This window comes from Diadema antillarum, unplaced genomic scaffold (assembly GCF_040938485.1).
Source record: "Diadema antillarum isolate AM-2024a unplaced genomic scaffold, OU_Dant_1.0 scf00000057, whole genome shotgun sequence".
NCBI lineage: Eukaryota > Metazoa > Echinodermata > Echinoidea > Diadematoida > Diadematidae > Diadema > Diadema antillarum.
In genome coordinates, this window is record NW_027270946.1 from 1,837,141 (window position 1) to 1,864,068 (window position 26,928).

The following is a 26,928-nucleotide window of genomic DNA, read 5'->3' on the forward strand; positions in this document are numbered from 1 at the left end:
TTGAAAATGAATGGGAAAACCTAATATAAGGGAATACTATGATAAAGGAAAATTCATTGCAAGAAATAATGATAATTTGCAAGTGTTTCAGAAAAAATGGTGTCTGTTCAGATACCTGTTTTCTTTATATGTATTATATGATGGCATGAGTCACGATACTCTATTAGTTGTTTTGTTTTTCAAAGTATTATATTTGAAATATTATGATGTTATTCGAAATATTATGATGTATTACGTGTACAGATAAATATATGTCTGATGTAGAATAATAGATATCCCAGTGGGGAAAAAGAACATGATCAAAATTAAACAAAACAAAAGAAAACAAACATACAAGAAACAACTCTGCATTTTAAAGTATTATTATATATTTTTTTAAAGAACAAGTTCAATTTTCAAAATACCGATACATTAATTTACGTTATACATGCTGGTCAAAATTACAGCTACCAACGTCCATGATTTTTTGTAAATCAGTTTCCCTGGGATTTATTTGCATCTACCACATCTACAAGCTTCTCCAATGAAGAAAAGAAATGCTCCTACGAATCTTTTGAATACTCAGTAGATGGTTTTTCTTTACCGTCACGTTTTCGCTGATTTCGTCCGAATTCCCGCTCCCTCCTAGAGCAGTCTCCAATTCATCGACCCCCTGAGAGAAACGAAACCACGATAGTATTTCATATCCAAGGTCAAGAGTCATGTTCAGCGAATGAAGAGATGAGGGTTGTTTGGATGTGCGTTCACAACCTCCATTTGAGCATGCGCAGAAGACACGTCATTTGGACGGTATTAAGCGACACGAGATTCAGTTCACATGCTGGACAGCACTCTGAAATTTATTTATGCAACGCGTGAACACGCACGCACACACACACTCACACACACACACACACACAATGATAAAACATGTAATGGAATACAGAGGATGAATATAAATTATCAGCGTACACAACGTGGGGGACTATGATGACTATTTCTTTAGAAACATAGCTGTTCCCATCAAATGTGACAGCTACTAGCCTCCTGATAAAATACATACTAATGCGGTCAAAGGGTAACCACTAATAAGGTTGTCATATTTGAAAAAGAGAACTTTCTTAAAGGTAATGGATCTTGGTTTCGCAAGGTCACATTCATAAATATCGTTTCACGATGTAAACATTGTTTCGCCTTCAAAATACATAAAAAACAAAATGTTCAATCTAAAAAAAAAAATGATGAAACTTTATGAGAAAGAGTATAAAGCAAAAACATGAAAAGATATCAAATGAAGATATCATGCAGTAAAAATTCGGGAGTCTTTGGTTTATTTATTTTTTTATTAATCTATTCAGTTTTCTTTTGTTTTAGCAGGGTAGCCCTTTCAGCTCACTCGGAACTGCTCTGCCAAGGGGTCCTGCATCACGTACTAAATAGAGTTTGAGTAAAAAAAAAAACCAAAAAAAAAACCAAAAAAAAAAACCCCACAAAGTTACAAACACGGTAACAAAGAGGAAACATAAAAGCATAAGATTGTATAAGTCCATACTGAGCTTAAACGAGAAAAGATTTGTACAATATACAACCCTTTATTTAATGTCGATATTGCTGTTAAAAACAAGAAAAGGATGATGAGTTATTTCTGAACTATTAGTTTCATTGCATCATTTGAAAGGATTGATTGATACTGATCGATAAAGATGATGAAAAAAAAAAGTGAATCTCCCTTGACGAAGAGTTAGTGATCTAAATGATCACGAACTTACATAAAGCCATACAAATATAATGTGTCTTTAAATCTTATTCATTACATATACATTGCAACTATCTACGATATGACGTGCCATTCGCAGTCATCTTAATACCGTGATATCAGGAAGAGTGTAACGAAATCGATAACTATCCGGGTAGTGTATTTTGCAAGTTATGTATGAGATATATGATATTCAAACGCTTGAAATGTCCCGTGACCAAGTGAACCGCAAAGGATTTGTCTATACGATACACTATCATTTATGAATATACCAGCAAAGCTAGGTCTAGGTGAGCCTTGATAGCCCAGTTTCCAGACATTTTGCGATCTGTTTGCACATTGTTTGTGCGTTCGTTTGTCTGTTTTTGTGTTCTATATTCCTTTGCTCGTCAATGTCACTTCGCTGATTTCACTTTGCGCTGGTACTGCCCCGAAGAGAAAAACATAATTACATATCAACAATGTGATAAATAAATGAATAAATAAATACAGTAAACAAAAATAGGTATTTCGCTCTACACTGTGCAATATATATATATATATATATAAGTAACAAAGCTGCAACAAAGTTCATGCTGTATTCACCAACGGTTTATTTCTTCACACAAATTTTCGGGCGTCTCGCCGCCCTTTCTCAAGTGTTGATACTGCATATATATATATATATATATATATATATATATATATATATATATATGCATTATACCATAACTACGTCAATATGTTCAACTCACGTCACTAGAACCGTTGCGTAGCGGGATTGTAGAATTTTGTGTGTCGCCTTCTGTCGGTTCAAGGTTGATCATTATATCTATTAGAAGCAGCATTGGTCAGAAAAAAAGTTCATTCATATGATTTGACATGTAGATATACGTACACCAAGGAAAGAGACAGAAAGAACGCGAGAAAAATCAACATTTTGTTCGTGGTGTTCATTAAAGTGAAACATTTTTCGTACCATCTAAAAAACAATGATCATATCACTGCGCCTTCCATAACAAACACCGTTTCTTTCAAACTACATAAATGCTCATCACATTACGAACAATATCATGAATACTTAACCTACATAACTATTTCCCTGGCGGTTTCCAGGAAGTCTTGGAATGCGGTTGCATCTCTTGAATATAATTCTCATTAAAGGGTTCCTGCGATCCAAATGTAAGTTGACTTCTTTTGATGATTTTGTGGTCTGTACACTGCCAAATCACTAAAACACTTCATGAAAATATGCATCATATAATCTTCGCACATTTTTTAAAGACATTTTCTGGACCCTCTTAAGCCACACCTCTAAAAAAAATCCTCTGGATCGTCTTTATTCGTATTCTATCTGTGACATCATCCTCCTGTAACACGGACTGAACAATAGACACAGTAACGCCTTACCATTCACTGCTATCACTAACTTTCACCAGCAGCAGTAACATAATGTTCTCTTCATGCAAATGTGTCTTCACCTTCAGTGTTTTAGCACCATCCATGTCTGCCGAGCTGTGAGTTAGTTATCATAGGAATTATAGACAATACTATATGTCCTCCCACATTTCAGAATATCCACTTATCTCTTTCCTGCTATTTTTTAGAACCATAGAGCTCATGATTAATTTGCTGAAAGGGAAGAACATATCAATTAACTGAACGTGCAAAAATGTGCATCCTTAAGGTGTGATTTCACGGAACACGCGAACAATTTGCGAAGGACACGAATGGCAAAATCCAGCATTCGTATTTCAGTCTGCAAAAGATCGCCAGACGAACGTGAGGGTTCGGAAGCATCGACAATTGTTCGCGAATGTCGTTTTTACTTCGGCGAGAATTAAAAAAAAAATCTGAAATTTCTTGCGAACCTGTTCCCCACACTTGGTCGTAATTTGCTCGTGATATGTTCTCGAAAGTGTCTTTAAAGACTCGTCATATGCGCAAGACCTTCGCAAGACGTGCGCGATGTTCGCAATATGTTCGTGAAACCCCAAACAGACCCCGAAACTTTGGAGAATGTCTCGCGTATGTTTCGCGAAATCTGCGAAGTTTTTCTGATCATTTCACGACGTAACCGCAAACTGTTTGCGTACCTTTTGAAACATTCTCACGAACGTTTAGCGCATGTTTGGGGGATATATGACCTACGTTTTCTACAAATCAAAATCGTAGCATACATGTAAACATCAAACATTTATTAACAACTTAATATCAAAAAAAAATTACAGACTAGCAAAGAGAAAGATGATTATGTTTGATGTAGAAAAAATTGCAGAATATACCTAAAATGAATCTTAAGTATGCCATAAATACATTTGAAACTCGAGATTATGTGTTGGAGAAACTGCAAAAAAAAGTCAAATGATTTACTAGTGGAGATAGGTCCTAAGAAAATACTCTAGGCACGCATACAATAGAGAAATTATAAAAATAAAGAGAGGAGAGATACAGGAAAGAAAAAAAAATTAAATTAAGACAGCTGAGACCTCTCCTTGGGTACATTTTCTCCCATGATAGTCAAAAAATTTGTTGTTCGCATTTCCGTCGCGTGTTCTTCGTGTAGGTAACATGCTGTACTTAAGCAATGATACACACGACATTCGCACATACGTCGTGAGAACTTCGCACAAATTGCGCAAGAATGGTTTTCAGCATTATCGTCGGAACACATTCGGAGAAAAACTTTTCCGAATATTAGATTTTTCCATTCGCGTTCTTCGCAAATCATTCGCGCGCTCCGTGAAATCACACCCTTATACTGCGTTTAAGTGCGTTCAAGAACAAACACGGATCTTTTTACCCATGCGCTGTCCGTTCTGCTATATGGAATGTTCAGCACCTGGACAATTTTGTATATAGGAGCAGTTCCTCTATAATTATCAGCTAGTAAACAACGTTACCCTATATTCTCATTTCAACTGAAGTATTCTCATGCTCTCAAATAGATATGATTGTATCAGAAGGCTACACGAAAGATTAGGCTCATCGGTCGAAGATTAGGAAGATTGAAAGATTAGGCTCATCGGTGCTGTCTGGCAAAGGAATTCGTTCTTGCTGTATTATGACAGATACTGCATGCACCATGTCGCAACTCCAGAGGGTGCATGCTATACAGCTCGTCTATAGGGCTTTTTACACTTGTGTTTCTTAACCCTGGACTTTCTCTGACCCAGGACTATCGTTAGTCCCGTACCAATTTTTTCAGCTTTTTACACTCGCCAGTTAGTACCGTACTATCTCTTGTCCGGGGCTAAGGAGAAAACTGACCTTTTTACACTCGTATTTCTTAGCCCCGGACTTTCCAAACCACATGAATATTCATAATTACGCTGTGTACTGTACACGTACACGCACGCACCGGCAGCACTTGATTACCTCGTTTCTGATTGGTCAGTGAGGGTCGGACTTCGTCTCCGTCGCTTAGCCCAGGATTATTTTTTCGTTCTGTTTACACTTACTTGCTTGGCACCGCAATTGCGGTGCTAACCCCTGCTATTTTGCAGGGCCAGATAGTACCGTACTATCGGTGGGGCTAGCCCACTTTGGCAAAAACGAGTGTAAACAGAAAGTGGGCTAAGGATAGTCCCGTGCCAACGGTGGGGCTAAGCCCCCCCCCCCCCCCCCCCCTTAGCCCCACCGTTAGTCCGGGGCTAAGCAAAATTTTACAAGTGTAAAAAGCCCTTATACCTACTGCACGTGCTTGCGGCCTATTTTTCAACATATTTCGACTTTCTTTAATCATGATAGTACTGATACTTTAAGACATATCATCAACAATAACCAACACAACAAAAGCAATTGCAGCTTATCATGCAAGAAATACAGTAAGAAAGGAAAATACAAGCAATATTTTTACACGCAAACTGCACTGTGGACGGACACGGCAGGGTACAGACATGGAGCAAGGTCCTTTTTAAAGTTCATACGTTGCATCACAATGGAATTATAGGAATAATAGTCTTCTCTATTTAAGTGTACTCTTATGATTGTTGGGAGTTGTCACTTCTTTACCAGAGGGCCCCGCCATTATAATTACGCCTGGTGACTATTTATACACCTTCGTCAAGAGGGACAAGGTGATCAAAACAGAAAATCATGTCAAAGTAACGACGTAAGCACTTGATGGGATTCGAACTCGGGACATACGACTGGACGTCAAGAACCTTATCCACTTTGCAACTTTTATTTTATCTTATTTCATTCCCTTATGGAACAAACACACACAGTGTTACCACAGTGTGTTCACATAGTTGACTATGTGTAAACAATGTGTTAACCATGTGATCACAGTGTTGTCACAGTGTGGAATTTGAGATCACATAGTGTACCACATAATTGGCATACCGAACACAGAGTGGCACACATATACCACAGTGTGGTATAGTGTTACGACAGTGTGTTCACATAGTTGACTATGGGTAAACAATGTGCTAACCATGTGGTCACAGTGTTGTCACGGTGTGAGATTTGAGATCACATTGTGTACCACATTATTGGCATACTGAACACAGAGTGACACACATATACCACAGTGTGGTATATATCGAACTATGTGTAAACCCGGTGTTCATAATGTTACCACAGTCTGGTATTTCAGTTTAAGTGTTTTACCACATAATCCCCACATAGATCACATACTGAACACACTGTGAATCATGTTTGACACAGTGTGGTATATTTTGAACTATGTGTAAACCCTGTGTTGATAGTGTTGTCACACTGTGGGATTTCAGATCATTCACTTACCACATAATCCACACAGACTTGGCATACCGGACACTGTGACTTGTGCTTACCACAGTGTGGTATATATTGAACTATGTGTAAGCCCTGTGCTCGGTGTTGTCACTTTGCGGGTTTCAGATCATTCACCTGCATCATCTCCACATACTTGGCATACTGAACACACAGTGTGGTTAATTTATGTGTACTCCTGTGTCCATAATGTTGTTACACAGTGGGATTTCATATCATTGATTTAACACTATAATATCCACATACTAGATGTTAAGGAAAAAACACTACATTTTTTATTTTGAATAACTAAAAAATAATGAAAATTAACTTTCCTCAAATTAACACAGAAGGTAGCCGCTGAATAACGTACAATTTTGTTGTGTAATGTTTCAAAATATTGCAGGGGACAGCATACAACAAAATTGTATGCCTGTATTAGCTACCTAATGTGTAAATTTGTGGAAAGTTATATTTTCATGGTACGGATATTCACAATCAAAAGCTCAAACTATTTTGTTAAACATCTAGTACTTTGACACACAATGACTCATGTTTACCGCATATTGGTGTATATTGAACTTTGCTTTAGTATTGTCAGTAGGGGATTTCAGATCTCGTACTACCACATGGCATGTTAATCCTCTTAAAACCAGGCTATTTCTGGTTTTGTTGGGGGGGGGGAGCATTTTACCAGTTTGGTGAAAGGATTCAAGTATTGTAGTTCATTAAAAAATGTACATGTATGTATCAAATTAAAAGAATATACCTCATCACTACATGTACTCCCCAGAGATTTTTATCAAGTTTGTTAAGCCACTTAGCTGGTTTGATTATCCAATAAAGTAATAAACCAATAACTTAAAGCTGGACAATATACAACATCATTTAAGTACACGGTAGTTGCAAATGTTATATACTTATTCATTTTCCTAATTTCAGTTGAAACCTTTCAAATTTCAAATACTGGCATGGAAAAACAGATTCATTTAATGTGAGAATATGACCTATACATACATTATCATTTATCCAACCTTCAGATGAATAAATCATGCACTTAGTGTTGTGTTAATACTGTTTACGGATGCATAACATCAAACACTAGAAATGATGTAACACTAGGAGTATCTGTAGTTGTGGAAAGAGAACAAAAAGTGACATGTTATAACTTCCCAGTTTCTCTCATAAATCACATGCTTTCCTAAGATTTCACCAAGAGGTATTGCATACAATCTATTGGTCACATGTTTCACTACTCTGATGTGTACAGCATCAGCATGGCTCTCCCTGTCTCTATTCTTTACAAATGTGCCATCATGCTCTACATACTTGAGAGCAAAGGCATCACTATCATCTTCCGAAACCACAAATCATGTACAAATGCCACTTCATTGCCCGTTACTCATTAATAGGTGAGTTATGCTGCGAATCATGACAATTGATTTAAGCAGTACTTAACCTGTCCTATACTCCTACAGTATTACCTATCAAGTGGGAGTGCTGAGGTACAGAATGTGATACTTCATGTGATATTTCTGTGGTATTCCTGTGGTATTCCTGTGGTACAGACTTTGCATAGCTCATGAATATTTATAAAAAGCAACCTAAATTTGAGAAAATTCATAAAATACTTCTAAATTCGAAGTATTTGTAATGGGATTTCCTTTGAACTATTGTCTAATAATGTTATGTTACGCCAATGTCATAAATTTTGTTATGAAAAGGTAATTTCATATTCAATAACAGTGTTATCTACTCAGTAACCGTGCCTTCATGCATTACAAATATTGATACACCTGATGACTATGTGGTATTTGATATATTTGATGACTATGTGGTGACTACCACATTGTAATGTGGTGGACTATGTGGTGACTGCCACAGTGTAGTAGACTATGTGGTGAATACCATAGTGTGGAGGACTATGTGGTGACTACCACAGTGTGGTAGACTATGTGGAGAATACCATAGTGTGGTGGATTATGTGGTGACTACCACAGTGTAATGGACTATGTGGTTATAACCCTGTGGTCATAGTGTGCGACACTGTGGTTTAACTCACAGTGTTTTTAATATGTGTTTTGGACCATGTGGTAACACGATGTTGCACAGTGTGGTGACGCTGTGTTTCACACTGTGGTAAATACACAGTGTTACCACACGTCCCAAAATCACATATTAAACACATATTAAACACATGTGTTCGACACAGTGTTACACATTGTGTTCCACACTGTGTTGCACACTGTGTTACATAGTGTGGTAAAACTGTGTTCTTTCCATAAGGGTTTTCCATTGAATAAATAGGGAAAATTATATACAATGCATTAACAGAACAAATTTGTTCAAATTTCAAAGAAAACGTACATGTGATCACGACTAATAACATAAATTCATTTTCTAAGGTACATACATATGCATAATACAAGGATTGGAATGGAAATGAAGGGTCCATGCACTAAAAAGCAAAGCTTGTAGGGTAGTTCCTCCTCTGTATCTTAAAAAAAAACAAAATAAAACAATAAGGCAGTAGATTAGAGGTAAATGTGCAATATTACGTGGTACGACCACCGTCTTAGCATGAATATGACGTAATAAAAGCGGCATGAATGGACTCTGGATGCAAATGACAAGATGAATGAGATTGCATCAAGAGATATGACAATGGACGGAGGGATCTATACAGAAAATAGAAATAAAAAGTGTTAAGAATGAATACCTTGCTCGTACAAACATGTCGGGTAATCCGCAGGAACTCCGAGACCAGCGTACAAGGTATACGAGTTCTCCCCATTCCTAATCTTCCAAGAATAGAGCACTGCGTGAAAATCGGCTCCTTCATGTGAAAAGCAGTGCATTCCTGAGCCCACAACGACGGCCAGCCCACAATAGCGTGTACCATTAAATCTCGCGATCACGTTACTACTATTCAGGATGTGGCGGCCATCAACCAGCAAACCGTCCGTTTCGTTGCACTCGACGATGATGTTGACAACGTTCTCATTCACGGAGGACTCGAAGACCTCGACCAATACTTGCTGCTGGTTGTGCTTCAGTGGCGGGACCAGGAACATGCTCGGGTCACTCCTGGAATCATGCTCCTGGCCTGTCATGTACTGCATTACCAGTATGGACCGATTGGAAGAAATCTCGATGACCTCATCAAAATCCCGAACGTGGTAAATCCCTTCCAGGAGGATGGAGTTTGTCCAGTTTACTCCTTGCATGGTCACCTCGGCAACACTACCCTGCGGCACCAACAGTCGCAGCTCGTAGCTGGAGCGAGCCAGCGTCGCGAAAGGTGCTACTGCAAAGTTATTTCCCCATGACGTCACAGGTGGCATCTGTTCGATGATGTACCCTTTGTGTCCATTTTTGGAAAGGCGAACCCTATTGCTACCAGCTACCACCGATACGGGATAGGTGGAGCGTATTGTGGTCCCCGTGAAATCGGCCTGAAGACCCTCACAGAATATCGTTTTATGTTTGTTCAACAAGACGACCATGTTTGTCCTCGATTCCGCCGTCCTTCCACAATGAAATGCATCTTCAAACGAGTCAATGGTGATGTTGTTCGCATCTGCGTGTGACGTGATTGTAAACTGGGAATACTTTCCTCTTATAGACCTCTGGCTCATAATGACGTAATGAGTCCCACACTGGCTTTCCGGGATGACTTGAAAAGCTGCTGAGGGTCGTAACAGCATCACCAGGGCGGCGACTCCCACCGGTGAGGAAGAATTCACAACAATCGTTGCGTCTTCGTTCCCGATAAGATCGGAGATGTTCAGATTCAAGTTCAACCTCTTCGAATCTCCTGGCTGCAAGGTGAAAATTGCCTTGTAACTGATGGCGGCAACACCAACTTCGACGGTTGTGTTCTCCGTCACAGCCGGTACGATCTCGATCACGGGCATGGCTTGCGTTCCGATTTTTTCATGTGCCAGAAAGCTGAAGGCAAAGCTTGTTCCACTGAAGTTGAAAGACGTTTGTATCGACTCAGAATCTGCTGAAAAACAAAGAAAATCAAAACAAGAACTCTAAAAACAGCAAATTATACAAAATCAGTCAGTCGTTTGCACCGAAATACTTCTCTCAACCATCAAAAGCGATTCCAAGCCGGTACTAAATGCGTGCATGCCGCAAAAGGCGATCCATCGCTTTCGTGTAATTGTGTAACCGCTCCAAGGATAAACTTTTATCCTTTGGACATCCAGAGAGAACCATCACTACATAATGAAGATAATGATAATAACAATGATAATTATGGTCTTCTTTATCCACCATAGCCCATTCATCATTGCCACTACTCTATAACAGAGAGTCCTTATTGTCATTACCCTTGCTTTGCCTGGTACCCATTAATACACCTGAATCAAGAGGGACACAAGGACATAGGCATTAACTTGATGCGAACTAGGGACCTCAAGAGTCTTATTCACTATGAATGCTGCAGAGTAGTGCCTCCTAAACTTTTACGTTATTCGACCAACCCCCCCCCCCCCCAAAAAAAAAAAAAAAAAATGGTACAGAAAGGGGAAATCCCTAAAACAGTTCATTCTATTCCCAGGATTTTAACAAGAAACACGTAACATTTATCGTATCCGCATTATTCCTGCTTCTCCATTCTCTCTAAGAAGGTTAAAAAAGAGGGGTATATAGCCACCAAAAACACATTTTAGATTCCTTTATATTATTTTTCGATGATATCGATATCGGTAGGCATTACAAAGAGAAATGCGAAAATTAAGGAAAAGGGGATGGAGAGACAATGAATGCTATTATAGTATGTCATTAATCTGGGAGGTAAGAAGTCACGTTTGCCATCACTTAAGGAAAGGTGAGGGTAAACACGAATCATAACATAGAGTGACGCATATTCCAGTCTATTATATCCGCACATCACAGGAGAGCCAGAACTCTAATGTAAATTATTCAGTTGAATTAAGAATGATTTTATCGCACTGCAGGTGATAATAATGTTGCATTTCCTCATCAGTATTGTTATTGCAAGACAATGATCCTGTCTGTTTTTGTATAGATGTGTGTGTGTGGGGGGGGGGGGAGTAGGAGACAATTAAAGCGCTAATAACCTGTTCCTTCACCTATTTCTTTATTCCAAGGATTTCCACTTAGCTCAATGTCTACTGTAGAAATGAACATCCTGCATGAAAACGTGATGACATTAACACCAACGGCCAATTCAAACGTCTATATATGTGTACGGTAACAATACAGAAGCAAACGACATTGTATCATTAATATCACGTGTTTGTAATGGTACCCTTCCCTTCCACACAGTAGCAACAGTAGCACTGTCTGAACTTCGTTAACCATTGGGTGTCACACTGGACAAAATGTGATTAGGGTGCATACATTATCAAACCGTTCAACCGCGATTTTGCTTCAAATAAGAATTTCTTTTTCAACTCAACTAACGGCTATTATGATTCGATATATATCCACACACAAGGGAGTATGTATTATTAGGGTACATACATTATCAAACACCATCCGCGATCGTTTCTTAAAATTGTTCTTTTTTCAACTCAAGCTACGGCTTTGCTTCGATGCTTATCCATATACAATAAGGGAGTATGAATTATCAGGGTATACATACATTCTCATACCTTTCCTCCGTGATTTTTCCTACAAATGCATTTCTTTTCTTTTTCCAACCCAACCAGCGGCTATGATTCGATACATATCCACACGAAAGGGAGTATTATATTGACCCACGTGGTTGCTCTCTCGATAAAGCAGAAAACACAAATCATAAGTATTTAATTCATCTGCATTTTGCTTGGTTTACTTATTGCATTTGATATTTTTACAGAAAGTTTTATTTCAAAGATTTTTCGTCAACGGCGTATGTAATAAAACGGATTTGCAGAAGAACAGCTTTGCTGAAGCAAATTGCCGTGATTAAATAAAATAAACTGAACTGAATAATGCGCTCATGATTATTTACATTGATGTGTGCGTGCGGGGGGGGGGGGGGGGGGGGGGGGGAGGTGGGGAGAGTAAGGTGATTGATTCTCCCGGAGTATGGCCTACAAGGATTGGTAGAATCCATACGCTTTCAAAGTAACCGATGGTACAGTGATCCGTTTCTCTAATCTATGTGAGATGGTATATAGGTTGATAATAAACTTCATTGAGATATCGAGACTGGTTGCTGCGAAATTGTCTTACAAATATCATCTCGTGTGAATACATCATGCCTTGGTCAAATTTGTTCTGTCACATTTGATACAATGGTTATACGATCGCTTCAGCAATGGTTTATGACAGTCTCGACTTCTGAATTGATCACAATAATTCTTACTTCACCAAAACAAAAATGTTCTATCAAATATATATATCTTTCACTGTATAAGTGATTTGTTTATGATCTGATTATTCTGTCATTTATATATCACATTATCATTGTTGATATCTGTTTTGAAATAAATGCAGAAAAGTACCTACACAAATAAAACAAGATCTTCATTCATTATTATTTGTATCTATCTATTTTTGTTTTCACTAACTGCTATCAGATTGTGACATTCCAAGGTATTGCTTTAAATATCTTCAACCATTCGTTCATCTTTCCTCTTCTTTTTCTAGTACTGAGTTCATTCAAATACAACAGTATGTTGAAAAAACAAAACTGGGAATGTTACGACTGTAGTGGGCCTTGGGAATCATCCAGTGGTCAAAAAGGGACAATCGCGCTACATACGATTGTCTATACGTATACCAAAGCCAGACACGTGAGTTTACACGTCATTTACACGGATACAACGTTCAAGGTTAAAATACCGAATCGTGTGTTCTTGGCTTGCGTGTATATGGGGAAAAAAGTGCAGGAACCAGGAAGCAACACGCTTTGTCAACAATCATTCGGTTTACCACGCGCTACGCACGCATGAGATATAATGTAGCCAGTCATAATTTGAGAAATTTGTTTCGTATTACCGACCAGGAGAAAAAAAGAATGGGTACTGTTTGTTTTGTTTGGTTGTTTGGTTGGTTGCCTCTGAAGATCATCTTTGAATACTGTCGTCATTCTATGACTCACTGCCGCGATAGAACCGTTAGAAAAATGTTCCCCCCCCAAAAAAAAACAAAAACAAACAAACAAACAAACAAACAAACAAACAAACAAACATTTGTTAAAGATCGAAAAGAATAAATCAATCAAGACTTGTGAGGCATTAATTTGCTGGGATGAGTACAGCTAATCAAAAATTTCCTCCAATGTGTTCCTTTACGGGACAAACGTAAACACCGAAAATACAGCAACATTACAAACAACACCCTGCATTAACTGACAGAAGTGGTTCAGATGTTACCAATACAGAGCGTGTCAAAAAAAGGTAATCCAACTTTGGAGGGCTGCCATTTCTTAATTGTCAGTTATGAAGAGCACAATATTGATTGTAAGGAAAGGGGAACTCTTCCTCTTTCCGTTGATACCTAATCATGTTGACAATTGTCATGCATGACTGAGCACATGGACTTTAAAGACAACAATGACAAATTGCACTTTTTCCAAGTTTGCGTGTTATTGTGAAGGAACAGTCATGTCTCACATGGATGAGATCTGTCAATGAAAGTGGTCAAATCATCAGGCCAGCCTGCATGACTGCACATTTGGTTTTAGGGTTTCTTCTGGTTCATGGCCACGTTGTCGATATTTGGTCCTTCCCATAAGGAGAACAGTATTGGCTCAGAATACATTTATATACACAATTGTCAACATAATGAGATATCAACGGAAAGAGGAAGAGTTCCTCTTTCCTTTCAACTAACATTGTGCTCTTTATAACTGACAATTAAGAAATGGCAACCCTCCAAAGTTGGATTACCTTTTTTTATACGCTCTGTATTATGAACGATAGCATTGTGTCGATATATCTCCAAGATTACGAGGTGTGGCAACCCGTTGGGCGGGTGTGTAGGGGTGGGGTGGGGGTAACGATAATTTGCCTCGTGCAGTGTGAACATTAGTGAATGGCCTTTAGTAGTCGGTAGACATTTGACAATGAAGTCTGAGGTTGTAATATAATGTAACAAACATTATCATTGAATCTCGTTTGTCCCTTAGCCACTGGACATGTGGTTGAAATCTCGACAAAAACAGATCATGTTTCATATTCCGATAATGTTCATGGTCGTCAAGCGAAACGTTTTTTGACTGGTAGTCACGCATCAAACGATACGTGTTAAAAGAAATTGAAACACACGCTATGCCAGCCAGTATTTCCCTGGTTTTTTTTCGGAGACAAACAACAGCGATGCGTATCTATATAATCTAATTTATGATTGACATTAGCTGTTCATAACATCTTTTTTCCCCCATAAATTGTAACATAATCCTAAACTAGAACTATACGGAAAGAAGAATTCAAGACATCATCCAGGAAACAAATACAGACGCAACTGTATGATCATCTTCATGGGACAGCCCCTAATCCTTCTGATTTTCTTCTCTTCATTTCCACCGTTCTCAGTCGCAAGCATATCCATACTCTCTAAGATAAGAACACGAAAAAAATCCCATAAACCTATACACTAGAACTATAAGGCGGGAAGAATTCAAGACAACATCCAGCAAACAATAAGTACAAACACAACTGTATGATCATCTTCATGGGACAGCCCCTCCTTCTGATGTCAATGGATTCGTCTCTTCCCCTACACTGTCCTCAGTTGTATAAGCATAATCATACACATGCTCTCTAAAACACGAACACACTTGTGTAAACATTATTAACGTCCCATTGTCTGTCCTATCTCCTCCCGCAAACTTGTGTTTGGCCGTGTTTTTATTTGTGCGTGTGTGTGTGTGTGTGTGTGTTGTTTTTTATGCTAGATCATATTTCTTTTTTTATTATACGAGTAGGTGTTTCTCAAATGACAAAGTACATGGTATTCGAACCTTTCCTTTCATCATGTTACTATATATATTGTTTCACTTTCACATTGGCACTCCTTTTTTTTTTCTTCTTTCTTTTTTCTTTTTTGGCGGTGGGACAACACCTAGATATCATTAACTCACGTTCCAAAATCGTAAATAACTTTAATGGGAGTTTAGGTTCTTTAGTGAAGAATACACATAATAGAGCTACCGCCCGTCTGCCTATAATTATTGTAGCATCACTGACTTCACCATTAACCACGTCTCAAAGGAGGGAAATATATGGATGATTACGGCGTGTTTGGGCTACGGTTACTAACCCGTAACAACTGCACTATGGCGGCCTATAAACTTATGGAATAAGAAGATAATTTCGCTTTTTCTATTGCATTCCGCAACAGATATCGTCGTGTCATGTTGCAAACATGTAGACAGAACCTTTTGTTCGTGACACTGAGGTATTGAAACTGTGAGGTCGTCTAGTAACCCCTTAGTGCCATAGACACCGGCAAAGGCAAGGCATGATTTTTAAGCCTGTATCTATTTGTTCTTTTCAAGGTACAAGTATTATAATTTCAAAGCTCCCCAATTTTTGTTTAATCTGAATAGAGACTTGGCAAAGTGGTCCATTTCACATCCAGCTGGATCGCATGGAAGAGCAGCTAATGCAGCTGAATATGAGCTTATCCAGTCATTTTGTCATATGGCAAATTAAACAACGAACTTCACCATAAGAAGCTGGTATTACACTGCTGCTTCAAGTGCTTCTACAATTTCCATTACCGACCACTTCACAGGGTTTTGACCCTGCTCTGAAAACGGGAAACAACACAGAACGAAACAAAACAAAACAAAACAATAAACAAGACAAAACAAAACAGGGAAAACAAGAGCAGAATATATACAAGCACGGATTGTAGACGCATTTCCGCGTCTAGATTCTTAATCAGCTTTTGGAAAGGACGAGACGAGTGATCTTTAATCACATTAATGAATACTTGCGTCGAGTTGTTTTTATGGCAACCCAATGGCAATTTTCCTTCATCGACGTAAATTAACCAAGATTATTCAGTGCTTTACTAATGACCAGGATTTTAAAAAAAAGATAATAAATGGGCGTACAAACTCGGGTGTGTATGTCCATGTATGTATATGTACCACGGATGATCTTCTTTTCGTTCTTCTTTTTGTCATTCCCACTCCCCAAAACATTGAATTATCGGTGCTTATTTATGTCAATGAAGGGCGTCAGTCAGTTGCGATAAATACTGTATAATATTAAGGTGATCATCGTGTCTATCTTATGTTCAATTGAATAAACAAAGATGTGTGGAGACTCCAGCTCAGTTGACTGTCTCGCTTTTCATCATTGAAATTTCAAATTGCAAGCACATTTCAAATTCACAGAAATTTAAAAAAAAATAAGAGAGCTGATGTCACATCCCATACACTTATTACAGAGTGGAATTCTTGGTCAAACTTACCATCATTTTGCAGCGTGGTAGGCGTCGCTAATTCGGGCCACTGCGAAATGAAAAGTAAAACGAAAATCTTACTCATGAGCATCACTTTAATTGTCATCCAGTTTTCTTGCACTTGAAACGTGATAACAACTGACCCTCGTGCTTCAATGTCTGTACCAAAGAATGGATTGAAGTGGCTCATGATCATGAAGAATACTTTTGGTTTCACTTTATTGCTATTCACCGTTGTTTGAAATAAATCCTTTCAAAATACACCATGATAATGCAACATGTTAAAACGTTGAAAAGCAACTTTTTTCTGGTGTGTGTGTGTGTGTGTTTTTTTTTTACATCCGCGTGACTTGTGCTCTATGTGATAAAGCGTATTATATCGAGATGAAATATAGTTGGTAAACTTACGATGATCAAGAGCAGACTCAACGCCAGGAAGAAGTGGTATACCTCCATGTTTCTCGTGTCCGTGCTTTCCAACTTATCCGATGAAACTCTTTTGATATATGTTCGGTCTCCTCAAAGGTGCTATATGTAATACCAGAATTCCACACAAGCGAAGTATTCCTACGTTGACTTAAAAACTCTGGAAACAAGGTGGTGACTGTGACACCGTTTCAATAGCAAACACTAGAGAGCGATTCTTCTTCGCATGCATTTGCATTGCACATTTAGTTCGCTGGTATGATGAGCGTATCTCATTTATCGCGGTCGATCTCGGGTGGGGTTTTCAAAAGAAGACGGCACAAATATCCAGTCGCCTATCCGCCACTTTCCACATTAGTATTTAGTTTTATTTCCGCTTTAAAATGTCCATGAATATCTATATCTCATGGTTTTTGACCGCACTGCTTCCTTCTGTATTCCACGGATATAGGACTACATAAGCCGATGTGAACCAATGATCATCAGCTGTATGAGAAAAAAACAAACAAAACCCACACAACACCACGGCATCGCGATACAAATGGGTAGAAATAGAATGCGCCGGATATGGTGTATTCTCACCTATGCTTCCACATTGCGTGATCCACGAAAGCTCACAAGTAAATATTGCAGCGTAAATGTTTATAACCATCCAGGCTTCAAATTTATAGTTCTCTGTAATTTTGATGTCCAACGTTAAGCTGTCGGGTTTTGTTTTTTGTTTTTTGTTTTTGTTTATGCTCTTTTTTGGCTTTAATATTTCATCCTTTACGCCTAAATACAGGCGGTTCAGAATCTTAGTGACACTAATCAAAGCTGTAATGATGAATTCACTCTAGGTATTCTTACTCGCACATTTTATTTCGGTAATGAAAATAGCAATCAATAATCATACCAATATTTTTGTCATGTATGTGTCAAAAGAAAACCTTATAACTTGATGAGAGAGACATCCAAGGTTCATGTCTGTAAAAAAAGTCATCGTGAAAGAGAATACTCAAACTCTTCAAAGACAAGAAAGGAATATATCCAAGACACCGTGAGGTGCAGTATCTCAATTCTGCCAAAAGAAATATGAGCGACCAAGCCACTTTCTCCAAAATTTCCCGCGAGACGTGCGTAAATCGAAGCGAAGTTGAGCAGACGATATTTCACCAAAAACTGTCGTGGTCCGAGTGTCCGTGTCTTAGGTATCTCAGCTGGTTTTTAAGCGTTTTTCCATTCATTCACTTTACCTTTGAAGAGGAAAAAAAAAGTCCGTAATGTCATTCCATTGATACATCTTCTACCAGCAACTTGTACGTTTGGTCCGACATTCTGGAAGCGCAGATCCTGGAATCAATGAAGACGGACAAGCTGAAACAGTGCGTTACTACACCGTGCGATGATCTTTTCTTCCCAACCAGGACCGGATGGGGCTACAGGCGCTAACCAGGTTCGCACTTTGACTTGACGGCATACGTCACACCGACTCTGCGCTTCCCGGAGGTGGTTTAAGAGAAACAGGAAACCTCATACAGGACCGTCACAGTGAAGACGAAAAGTACAACTCGTCAACCTGAAAGGGAGTTGTAACAACGCGCCTGACCAGTTAGACTTAGTGAACAGCATTTTTTTATATTGTGTGATGCGTGATTTCAATTTAGAATAAAGTGACAAGAAGTACTCTTGTGGTTAGAGTCTTTCTCCGAAGCAGTAAATCGCCATCTTTTCAGCCAGCATCTTACAGTAATATTAAGCTTTGAATGTTCGATATGTCAATATCTATGATAATGGTATGGAGCAGTCAACTTAAATCTCATTCAAAGCCCAAATCACAGCGGGGGTCATTCGGAAGAATGCCTGCATTGTAAATCAGCAGGATTGCCTAGCAGGTAAAAGAAACATTATCGCGACACTTTATTTCATAATCGTAACATGATATTGACATTATGACGGAAGGTTAGAAGTCCAGAACAAGAGAATTACCCCAATTTTTTGTTTGGGGATGCTGGATGAAACACTGAAAAAGCATGGATGCGAAGCTAAGCTGGTTCGGTTATCCATGACTGGGGTTCCATGCAATTGAGTGTATTTTTCCAAGGCAAAGGGTTCAAAAAGTTCAAAAAATCTAGATTTGCACTCTTCAAGGAAAGCTTCAACCATCTTTTTTTTCATAAAGACTTGAGTTACTTCCAAGGTTGTAACAATGATATTTCGTTCTTATCCGCTGAATGTACGTCGACTAGGACATCTGCCTATCTCATCAAAGCTACTATGATTATAGAATAGTCAACTTGTTCTCATTATCACACTCATTTTTATTGCTTTGAATTTATGGTTAACCTCGTTCATTTCATGACATTGTTCCCTCTAAATCTATTTAGACGTGAAGGGTTCGTGTGAGTAGAGTAAACTGATAAGACAATTATCATTTTTACAATCACACTGTTTTCACTTCATCGTGTTCATCTTTAAAAATTGATTATATATCAATGACTGCAGCCCCTTACGGGACGTATAAAGAAATAATGTCAATCTATAAAACACAAACCTATGTACATAATCTATTCTTCTACAATAAACATATTTATCCTGTCACATTACAGCGTTATACCCCACCCCAAAAATCCGATTCTCCTCGTCATTATCATCACCCCATTCTACCCCCCCCCCCCAAAAAAAAAAAAATACAGAAGAAAAGGAAAAAGGCTCATGAGGGAAGGTGAAAACAAATGTTTGAAGATTATTCAACTATGCGCCTGTACGGGAGGCTAGATATCAAAACCACTCAAGCAGTATCATTCCCGAGGTAACGATTTATTTCCAAGTATGTCATTCTTTATATCCATCATGAGGCGCTGCACGCCAAAGGCGTCGGGAATACCAAGGTGACGTCGTACGTGATTCTTTCTGATGTGCCCTATTCGATGTCAGCGGTGTTGGCACTCCGAGGACGAATAGAAGAAAGGTGAGAAATCATAACTTTAGGAGAATCCAGGCCGTAACAACCCAAGAGAAAGCGTTTCACCAATTTATATGTCAGTTCATTAGATTAGCAATCATCGTATTTAACTTCAAACTGTGGAAGATTAATGGTGAGATTACGATTATACTACAACAACACCTACTACTACATTGTACTACTATACTACTACTGCTACTGCTACCACTACTACTACTACTACTACTACTACCTTACTACTACTACTACTAATAATAATAATAATAATAATGATAAAAATAATAATAAAAAGCATTTATAATGCGCCGTATATCGTACCCGATACTCTTGGCAACAGCAACAACTGATAGTACAACCCTTCAAATCCAATGTTACAATATATATATCCAAAACGAGCTGTCATTTCGAATTGCATTCTACCGGATTCTATTCTTTGATGTCCAAATCGTATATTTCCTTGTTGTGTGGGAAGCTGCCAATAAACACCTTGGGACATACAGCGTGGATGTTCCATGACGCTTGGCGCAAAGACAGAGTTTTGTTTACACGACACTCAGTTGCAGTTGTGGAAAGCTACATCATATGGAAAGTAGGGGTGTTTAACTGATTCATCAGCACAAGTAAAGGGGATCTATCAGGTTTCTGGACCGGGCGCAATTGCCAAAAATTTGTTAAGTACTCATGTGAACCGCACTATTAAAACCTGGCACATTAAACTGTCATCTGCTGGTAGAAATCAATAGCGATAACAGTATGATAGCAAAGGAAAAGAAGAACGTTTCATGTGCGATTCCCCGCCAGATTCACCTTTCTCTATTGGCATGCACTCTGGGCAGAGATCAAATCACGAAATTAAGAAGTTCTACTAAACCTCATATGTATAGACTTACCTATAACAACTGGGTGCTTCATCAAACAAGATATCCAAAGGAGTTCACAAAATATTACAGAATAAAAAGAAATACGGGGGGGGGGGGATACAAAACGAAAATATGACGCCAGGAAATCACGGAAACAGGTGGAAGTCGTATGATCAATGGGAACACGCCTCGCTGAAATACAGCCAAACTCACATGACTATAGAAGAGCGGCATTCAGATCTCGCCTTACAAGACTCCATTTAGGCTGTGAGGGAGAAGAAATCAATGTTGTTTCCTTCGAATCCTGTCGGGCGAGTTTCGGGTTGCGGGCTGTTGTTTTTAAGCTTTCAATCTCACGCTGTGAGAACCCGCTTGATTGCCAGAAAACGACACTCGTCTCATGATTAGTATTATTGATACCATGAGACTGGGGGGGGGGGGAGGGAGACGAAAAAGAAATGTAATGATAACATGAAAGGTAGCAAAAACATATGACTGCAATGCGTATACGATTCTGTCGACAGGGCCTATATGGTGAAAATGGTTTCATTACAACATCTATGAGTCTAGAAAGACTGGGATATTTCTACTCAATTCAATTCAGTTCAATTCAATTCAATTCAATTCAATTCAATTCAATTCAATTCAGTTCAATTCAATTCAATCCAATTCAATTCAATTCAATTCAATTTAATTCAATTCAATTCAATTTAAATTTACTTTCATCATTTTGGACAAAACATACTTTTCACTTTCTTTTGTAACAAGAAGACAAGGCAGTGTGGACTGAACAGAGTGTACAGCAATAGTGCAACCTTATAGTAATTATGCACTGTAATGAATACTGAAATGATCAAAATGATGTAAACAATTTGCAATATGCAAGAATGGAGGGACACACTGAAAAGACAATGCTTGTAGAGTGTGGGCTCCACTGGGAAAAAAAAAACAGTAGAAAAAAATTGGGTTAAGACAATGAAAAACAAAAGTTACAAAATATACCAGGTGTGGAAGCGCACTAAAAGGGGCTTCCAAACCTCTTTTTTTCTTCTTCTTTGTCTCAACCCATTTTTTCTACTTATCTTGTTGTTTTTGCAACATATTTTGTCCGAGTGGTCATTTCCTTAGCATATTGTGTACTCTGGTAAATGATTGGAATCCGGGGATCAGTCATCACCATAGCAACTTTATGAACTATTCCTAAAAAATGTCAACGTAATCATCTACGTCACCATCACAGTAGGGGCGCTGTAGCATAGTGGATAAGACTCTTGACGTTCAATCCGAGGACCCGAGTTCGATTCCCATCAAGTGTCTACGTGATGGGACAAGATATCTTTAACCATCAAGACCCAGGTGTATTAAATGGGTATCTGGCAAAGCTATAGAGGGTAAGAGTAAAAGCAAGGCCCTAAATAGGCTGCACTGGATAAGACGACCATAACAAAGAGATCCAAGGATGTCTTACATAAAGAGTACTGTGGAGCATTGTCTAGTCCTCATATGCAAGGTGGGGACAACCCATTTTAGCACGCATAAATCTAAAGGAAAACGAAATATTTCACAAAACTGGGTTGAAAAGGAGGGCAAATGTAATTTGCAGGTATTACTTTTGTATTTACTTTGATATTCTATGCACTATTTCACAAATTGTGGTTGGGTGTTCTAGGGATATCATGCGGTTAACGTCTATACTTCGAGTCCGTTTCAAAATGTTGTTTTTCGTAAATACCCAAAGCTGGCATGTTCATGAAGTCTTACCGTCAGCCATGGTAGATACTGGGATTTGCAATAGACAGGAGAAGACAGGAGAGACAAGATGAAAGATAGAATACTATTACAAGCCTAACCAATCGAGCATCTCCTTCGCACCCCCTCACCCCTTCCAAAGAAGGAGTAGAAATTAATGCCTACTGCAAAGTGTTGAGAATGGTAATTATTGGTTGAGGGGACAACTAAAACCATGATGAAAACGAAAATCCGATGGTTTTGCCTCGATAAATTCCTGTGGGCTTCATGCATTGTCAACTTTATGGATTCTAATTAGAGAGAGGATAGACGACGTGACTTTGTAATGAAAACAAACAAACAGACTAACAAACAAACAAAGCATGACCGTGTCATTAATTGCTGGCAAGTCTTTGGTTTCTTTGTCGTATCCATTAACTCCTGGTTTTGTGATGATGTTTTTGCATCCTATACAGTGAAATCTCATCCACTCGGTGTTAAATTCGAGTCAACTGTAACATTCAAGGAATAGTATATATTGTATATGGTATATCTGGTTGCGGTGAGGATTCAGCTTTTCACTTTCAGCGAGATACTTAGAAACCACTCCATGATTATTGTTAAAGAGCATGCAATTCTGTAAAGAGGAATTCAGAATTTATTTGACAAAAATCGGTTTTGAAATGACTGAGATATCCAAAAACAAAGTGAAACAAACAATTTAATCAAAATAACCTTTGAATTCCACTTAGAATTATATGCTCTTTCATATTTCATGAGAAGTTTCTAATCATCTAAAGAAAAAAAAAAAGTTGGAATCCTGAAGCCCCACCTCAATCGAAACCGTATACTATCCCTTGAAAGAGCATGGCTTGACATTTTGTTTCAACGTGAAGATTCATGTTGGATGGGCAGTTCAACATCCTTTGTGCAATGGGCGTGTTCGCCAACAAACATAAGCACTCACGAGATACCGAGAGGTCATTAAGATAAGAGTGTTAGCTAAGGCAAAAGGGTTGAAATTACAAACTTCCGGAAGTGTAATTTGCCATTGAAAATATTTATATAAACCAGATAAGGCAGTCAGCAGGCGACGCTAGTAGATTTCGAATATTATTTGCATTGGAGAATGTCTTCCATATTATGATCGAATACGTGATTCCTTCTGAAAACCTAGAACGCTCGGAAGGTTGCGACTTTGTTTTTGTGGTTTTTTTCGTACCAAAGAAAGGTTAAGTAACTTATAAAACAGAATCATATTCAAATAAAAAAAAAATGCTGAAAATAAGCTTTTAATCATTATACACTCCAACAAAGTCTATTTCTGTTCACCAAAGATTAAAAAAAAAAACACGAAACGGGAAAGCGTGCTTTCTTCCTGCAAACTGTACAATTCAACTTAACTCCCAGGGCTTGTACATATATTGTATATGTTATATTTGTGTATCAAACTTATATACATTGCATATATATATATCATATATATATATATATATATATATATATATATATATTGTACGATTGAAAAGTAGGGACTGTATGTTATTTGTGGTTCTCTCAAGAACAACAAGGCACATACATTCATTCAATGATATATGTATTTGTGTTTGTGCTAATGCACAATGCACCATGTTTTTCATGATATGCATATATATATATATATATATATATATATATATATGCATATATGAATTATGAATTCATATGTTATATAACAACAGCAACAACAACGATGCAATAAGAGTGTAACATTAACATAATATTATACGTATAGTTCTGCAAAGTCAATGCAACTCCTTATCGGCGCTAAAGAAAGAAAAATACTGTGAATGGAAATACAATTGTATGACTTTTACAACTGAGCAAACAAAGTTGTTGGAAATGGAGGGGACTTCTGAAAAGTAGGGCCTGTGTGTTATTTGTGGTTCTCTCAAGAGCAACAACAAGGCACATACATTCATTCAATGATATATGTATTTGTGTTTGTGCTCATGCACAATACACCATGTTTTTCATGATATAAACCACACGGATGTCCCAAATGTAATTTATAATATAAATAAGAAAATAGTATACATAATGAATGTTAAAAACCCCTTTCTCTCTTTCTCTTTCCCTTTCTCGCTCTTTCTATACACAAACACAAGCATAAACATACACACGTGCACAATAATATTATGTATATAGAAAGAGACAGAAGATGCGTAATATATACACATATATGAATGTATAGAAATATACTATCTAATCGTATATGATAGATATTGATATATCTATACATTGTATATCTAGCCTACACATTTATCTACATAAATGTACTTTTTTATATACACATGATGAAGAGAACAAGTAAAGAAAATAAAAACAGAGGTGGGCTTCATTTCTTTTTTCTTTTTTTTTCATTCTTCATCCTAAGTTTAATTTCTATTGTATCCATATCGTCCACATTTGGGGGCTTGCTTTTGTTAGTTTCAGTGCGACGTTGATTATGACCATTCAATTTATTTTCTGCTATATTCGAAGCCCAGGTTTCCTCAATTCAGTATAAGCAACGTTGGCTTCGAACACTCTGATTAAAGAGACATCGTTAAGGACACGCAAAACAGTCTCGACTTTCACATGTAGGAAATTTTTGTTTTGTCACCACCAGGCAAAACACCTGTCTCTCTACCTGCATTTATATTTAAGTGTATACGGGTATTGTAAATGTTTCAACAGACGTATGGAGAGCGGTACTCTCCTATCATATAGTTTTCTCACAAATATGCTATAAAACGTGTGGATGGTAAAATTGATGGCAATAAAAAATAGAGATTAATGCATGGCTGCTGCAGCCTACTTTTAGTCTTTGAACCGAAATATTTCTAACTACACGGAGCGTCTGAATCCCTCTACATAGCTCACTTCTCACAATGATCTCGCATATGAACGTATGTGTACTGACTGAATTGAGTTATTTGTGGAACTATTCAGGATGCCTCCTCGAACTGGATGGGAACCGTAATTAAGTAATGTTGGTTCGTTTAAGGCGCGAAATTGTCACCTTTGAAATACAAACACATAAACATACATCCATTATGTCTGCTTGCAATCAACGTGCAGAAGATAATGGCGTGACTATCTGACTATACCAAGTTTACTTCGAACCTATTTGCTAGAAATCGGTCCGTCCTGGATTGATGGAGAATAAACACACTTGTAGCGTTGTCATGTCAACGTAAATTATGGTTCAGCACGTATGAGTCAGGCGCCTACACCTCATATTTAATGTTTCGGTGTTAGTCATTCATTTTTCGTAACATTTTGACATGGAAATACAAGCAAATAGCTTGCATTGTCTTTTGGGAGGGAACCGAAAATATGCACACGGGGAAAATATTATGTTGAAGCGTTGACACGTAGAAATACTAAGATTTCCAGTATTCAAGTGTGTTCTCAGTTTCAGTTTGTTTTATGTCTCTACATGTGCACGAAATCAACAATTTTCACGTGAAACCATAAACAAAAGTACTCATAACAAATATATAGTCATGTGAATAGTATACGTACATATATTTCATGGTATATGTAAAAGTATACTGTGATGGTGCATCTGGACATTTTGAAGACTGCAGTTTGATGCCTACGAAAGAAAATGCTTCTGGGAAAAAATCACATGAAATCAGAACTGCGGTATACAGTGTACTCGTATACATTGCTTCCTGTGAAATTTGCATTACTTCTGTGCACAAATTATTTTGTGTAGTTTTGCAGTTATCACATACACAAGTCAAAGTTCTCCTTTGTTCACTCATTCAAAACGATAGATAATAATATATGTGCAATTTAAGAGTATCTTAAAGGAGGATGAAAGGTTACAACATCTCATAATCTAGTACAATAGTGTGAACCAGCCTTTTTCGGTTATAGCCCACTCCGGTTATAACGAAGTCCTCGGGACCGGCAGTTTTCTTTCGCTACATTGATATTTCTTCACAGCCGAACAAATATGCAGATAAATAGAAGATGATTTGGGAACATGACTTTTTACTTCTTTGTAATGATTTTTTTTTTTTTTTTGTAAGCGTGTTCGTTATAATGAGAGCGCACTCTAGTAAGTAAGAGGTGCCATCCCTCCAAAGTTTGATATCCCTTAC

At 37.9% G+C, this 26,928-nt stretch overlaps 1 protein-coding gene across 1 annotated transcript in view; it reads right to left on the reverse strand.

Moving 5' to 3' along the window:
• LOC139715917 (uncharacterized) overlaps positions 1–17,368 on the reverse strand; it is a 35,782-nt gene extending 18,414 nt beyond the window's left edge. Inside the window, exons 1-5 of the mRNA XM_071627470.1 lie at positions 17,243–17,368; positions 16,844–16,883; positions 9,171–10,457; positions 2,470–2,546; positions 584–652 (exon numbers count right to left, since the gene is read on the reverse strand). Coding sequence (XP_071483571.1) covers positions 584–652; positions 2,470–2,546; positions 9,171–10,457; positions 16,844–16,883; positions 17,243–17,290 — 1,521 coding nt within the window. The 5' untranslated portion in view covers positions 17,291–17,368. The remainder of the gene's footprint in view (positions 1–583; positions 653–2,469; positions 2,547–9,170; positions 10,458–16,843; positions 16,884–17,242) is intronic.
• Positions 17,369–26,928: the final 9,560 nt, after the last annotated feature.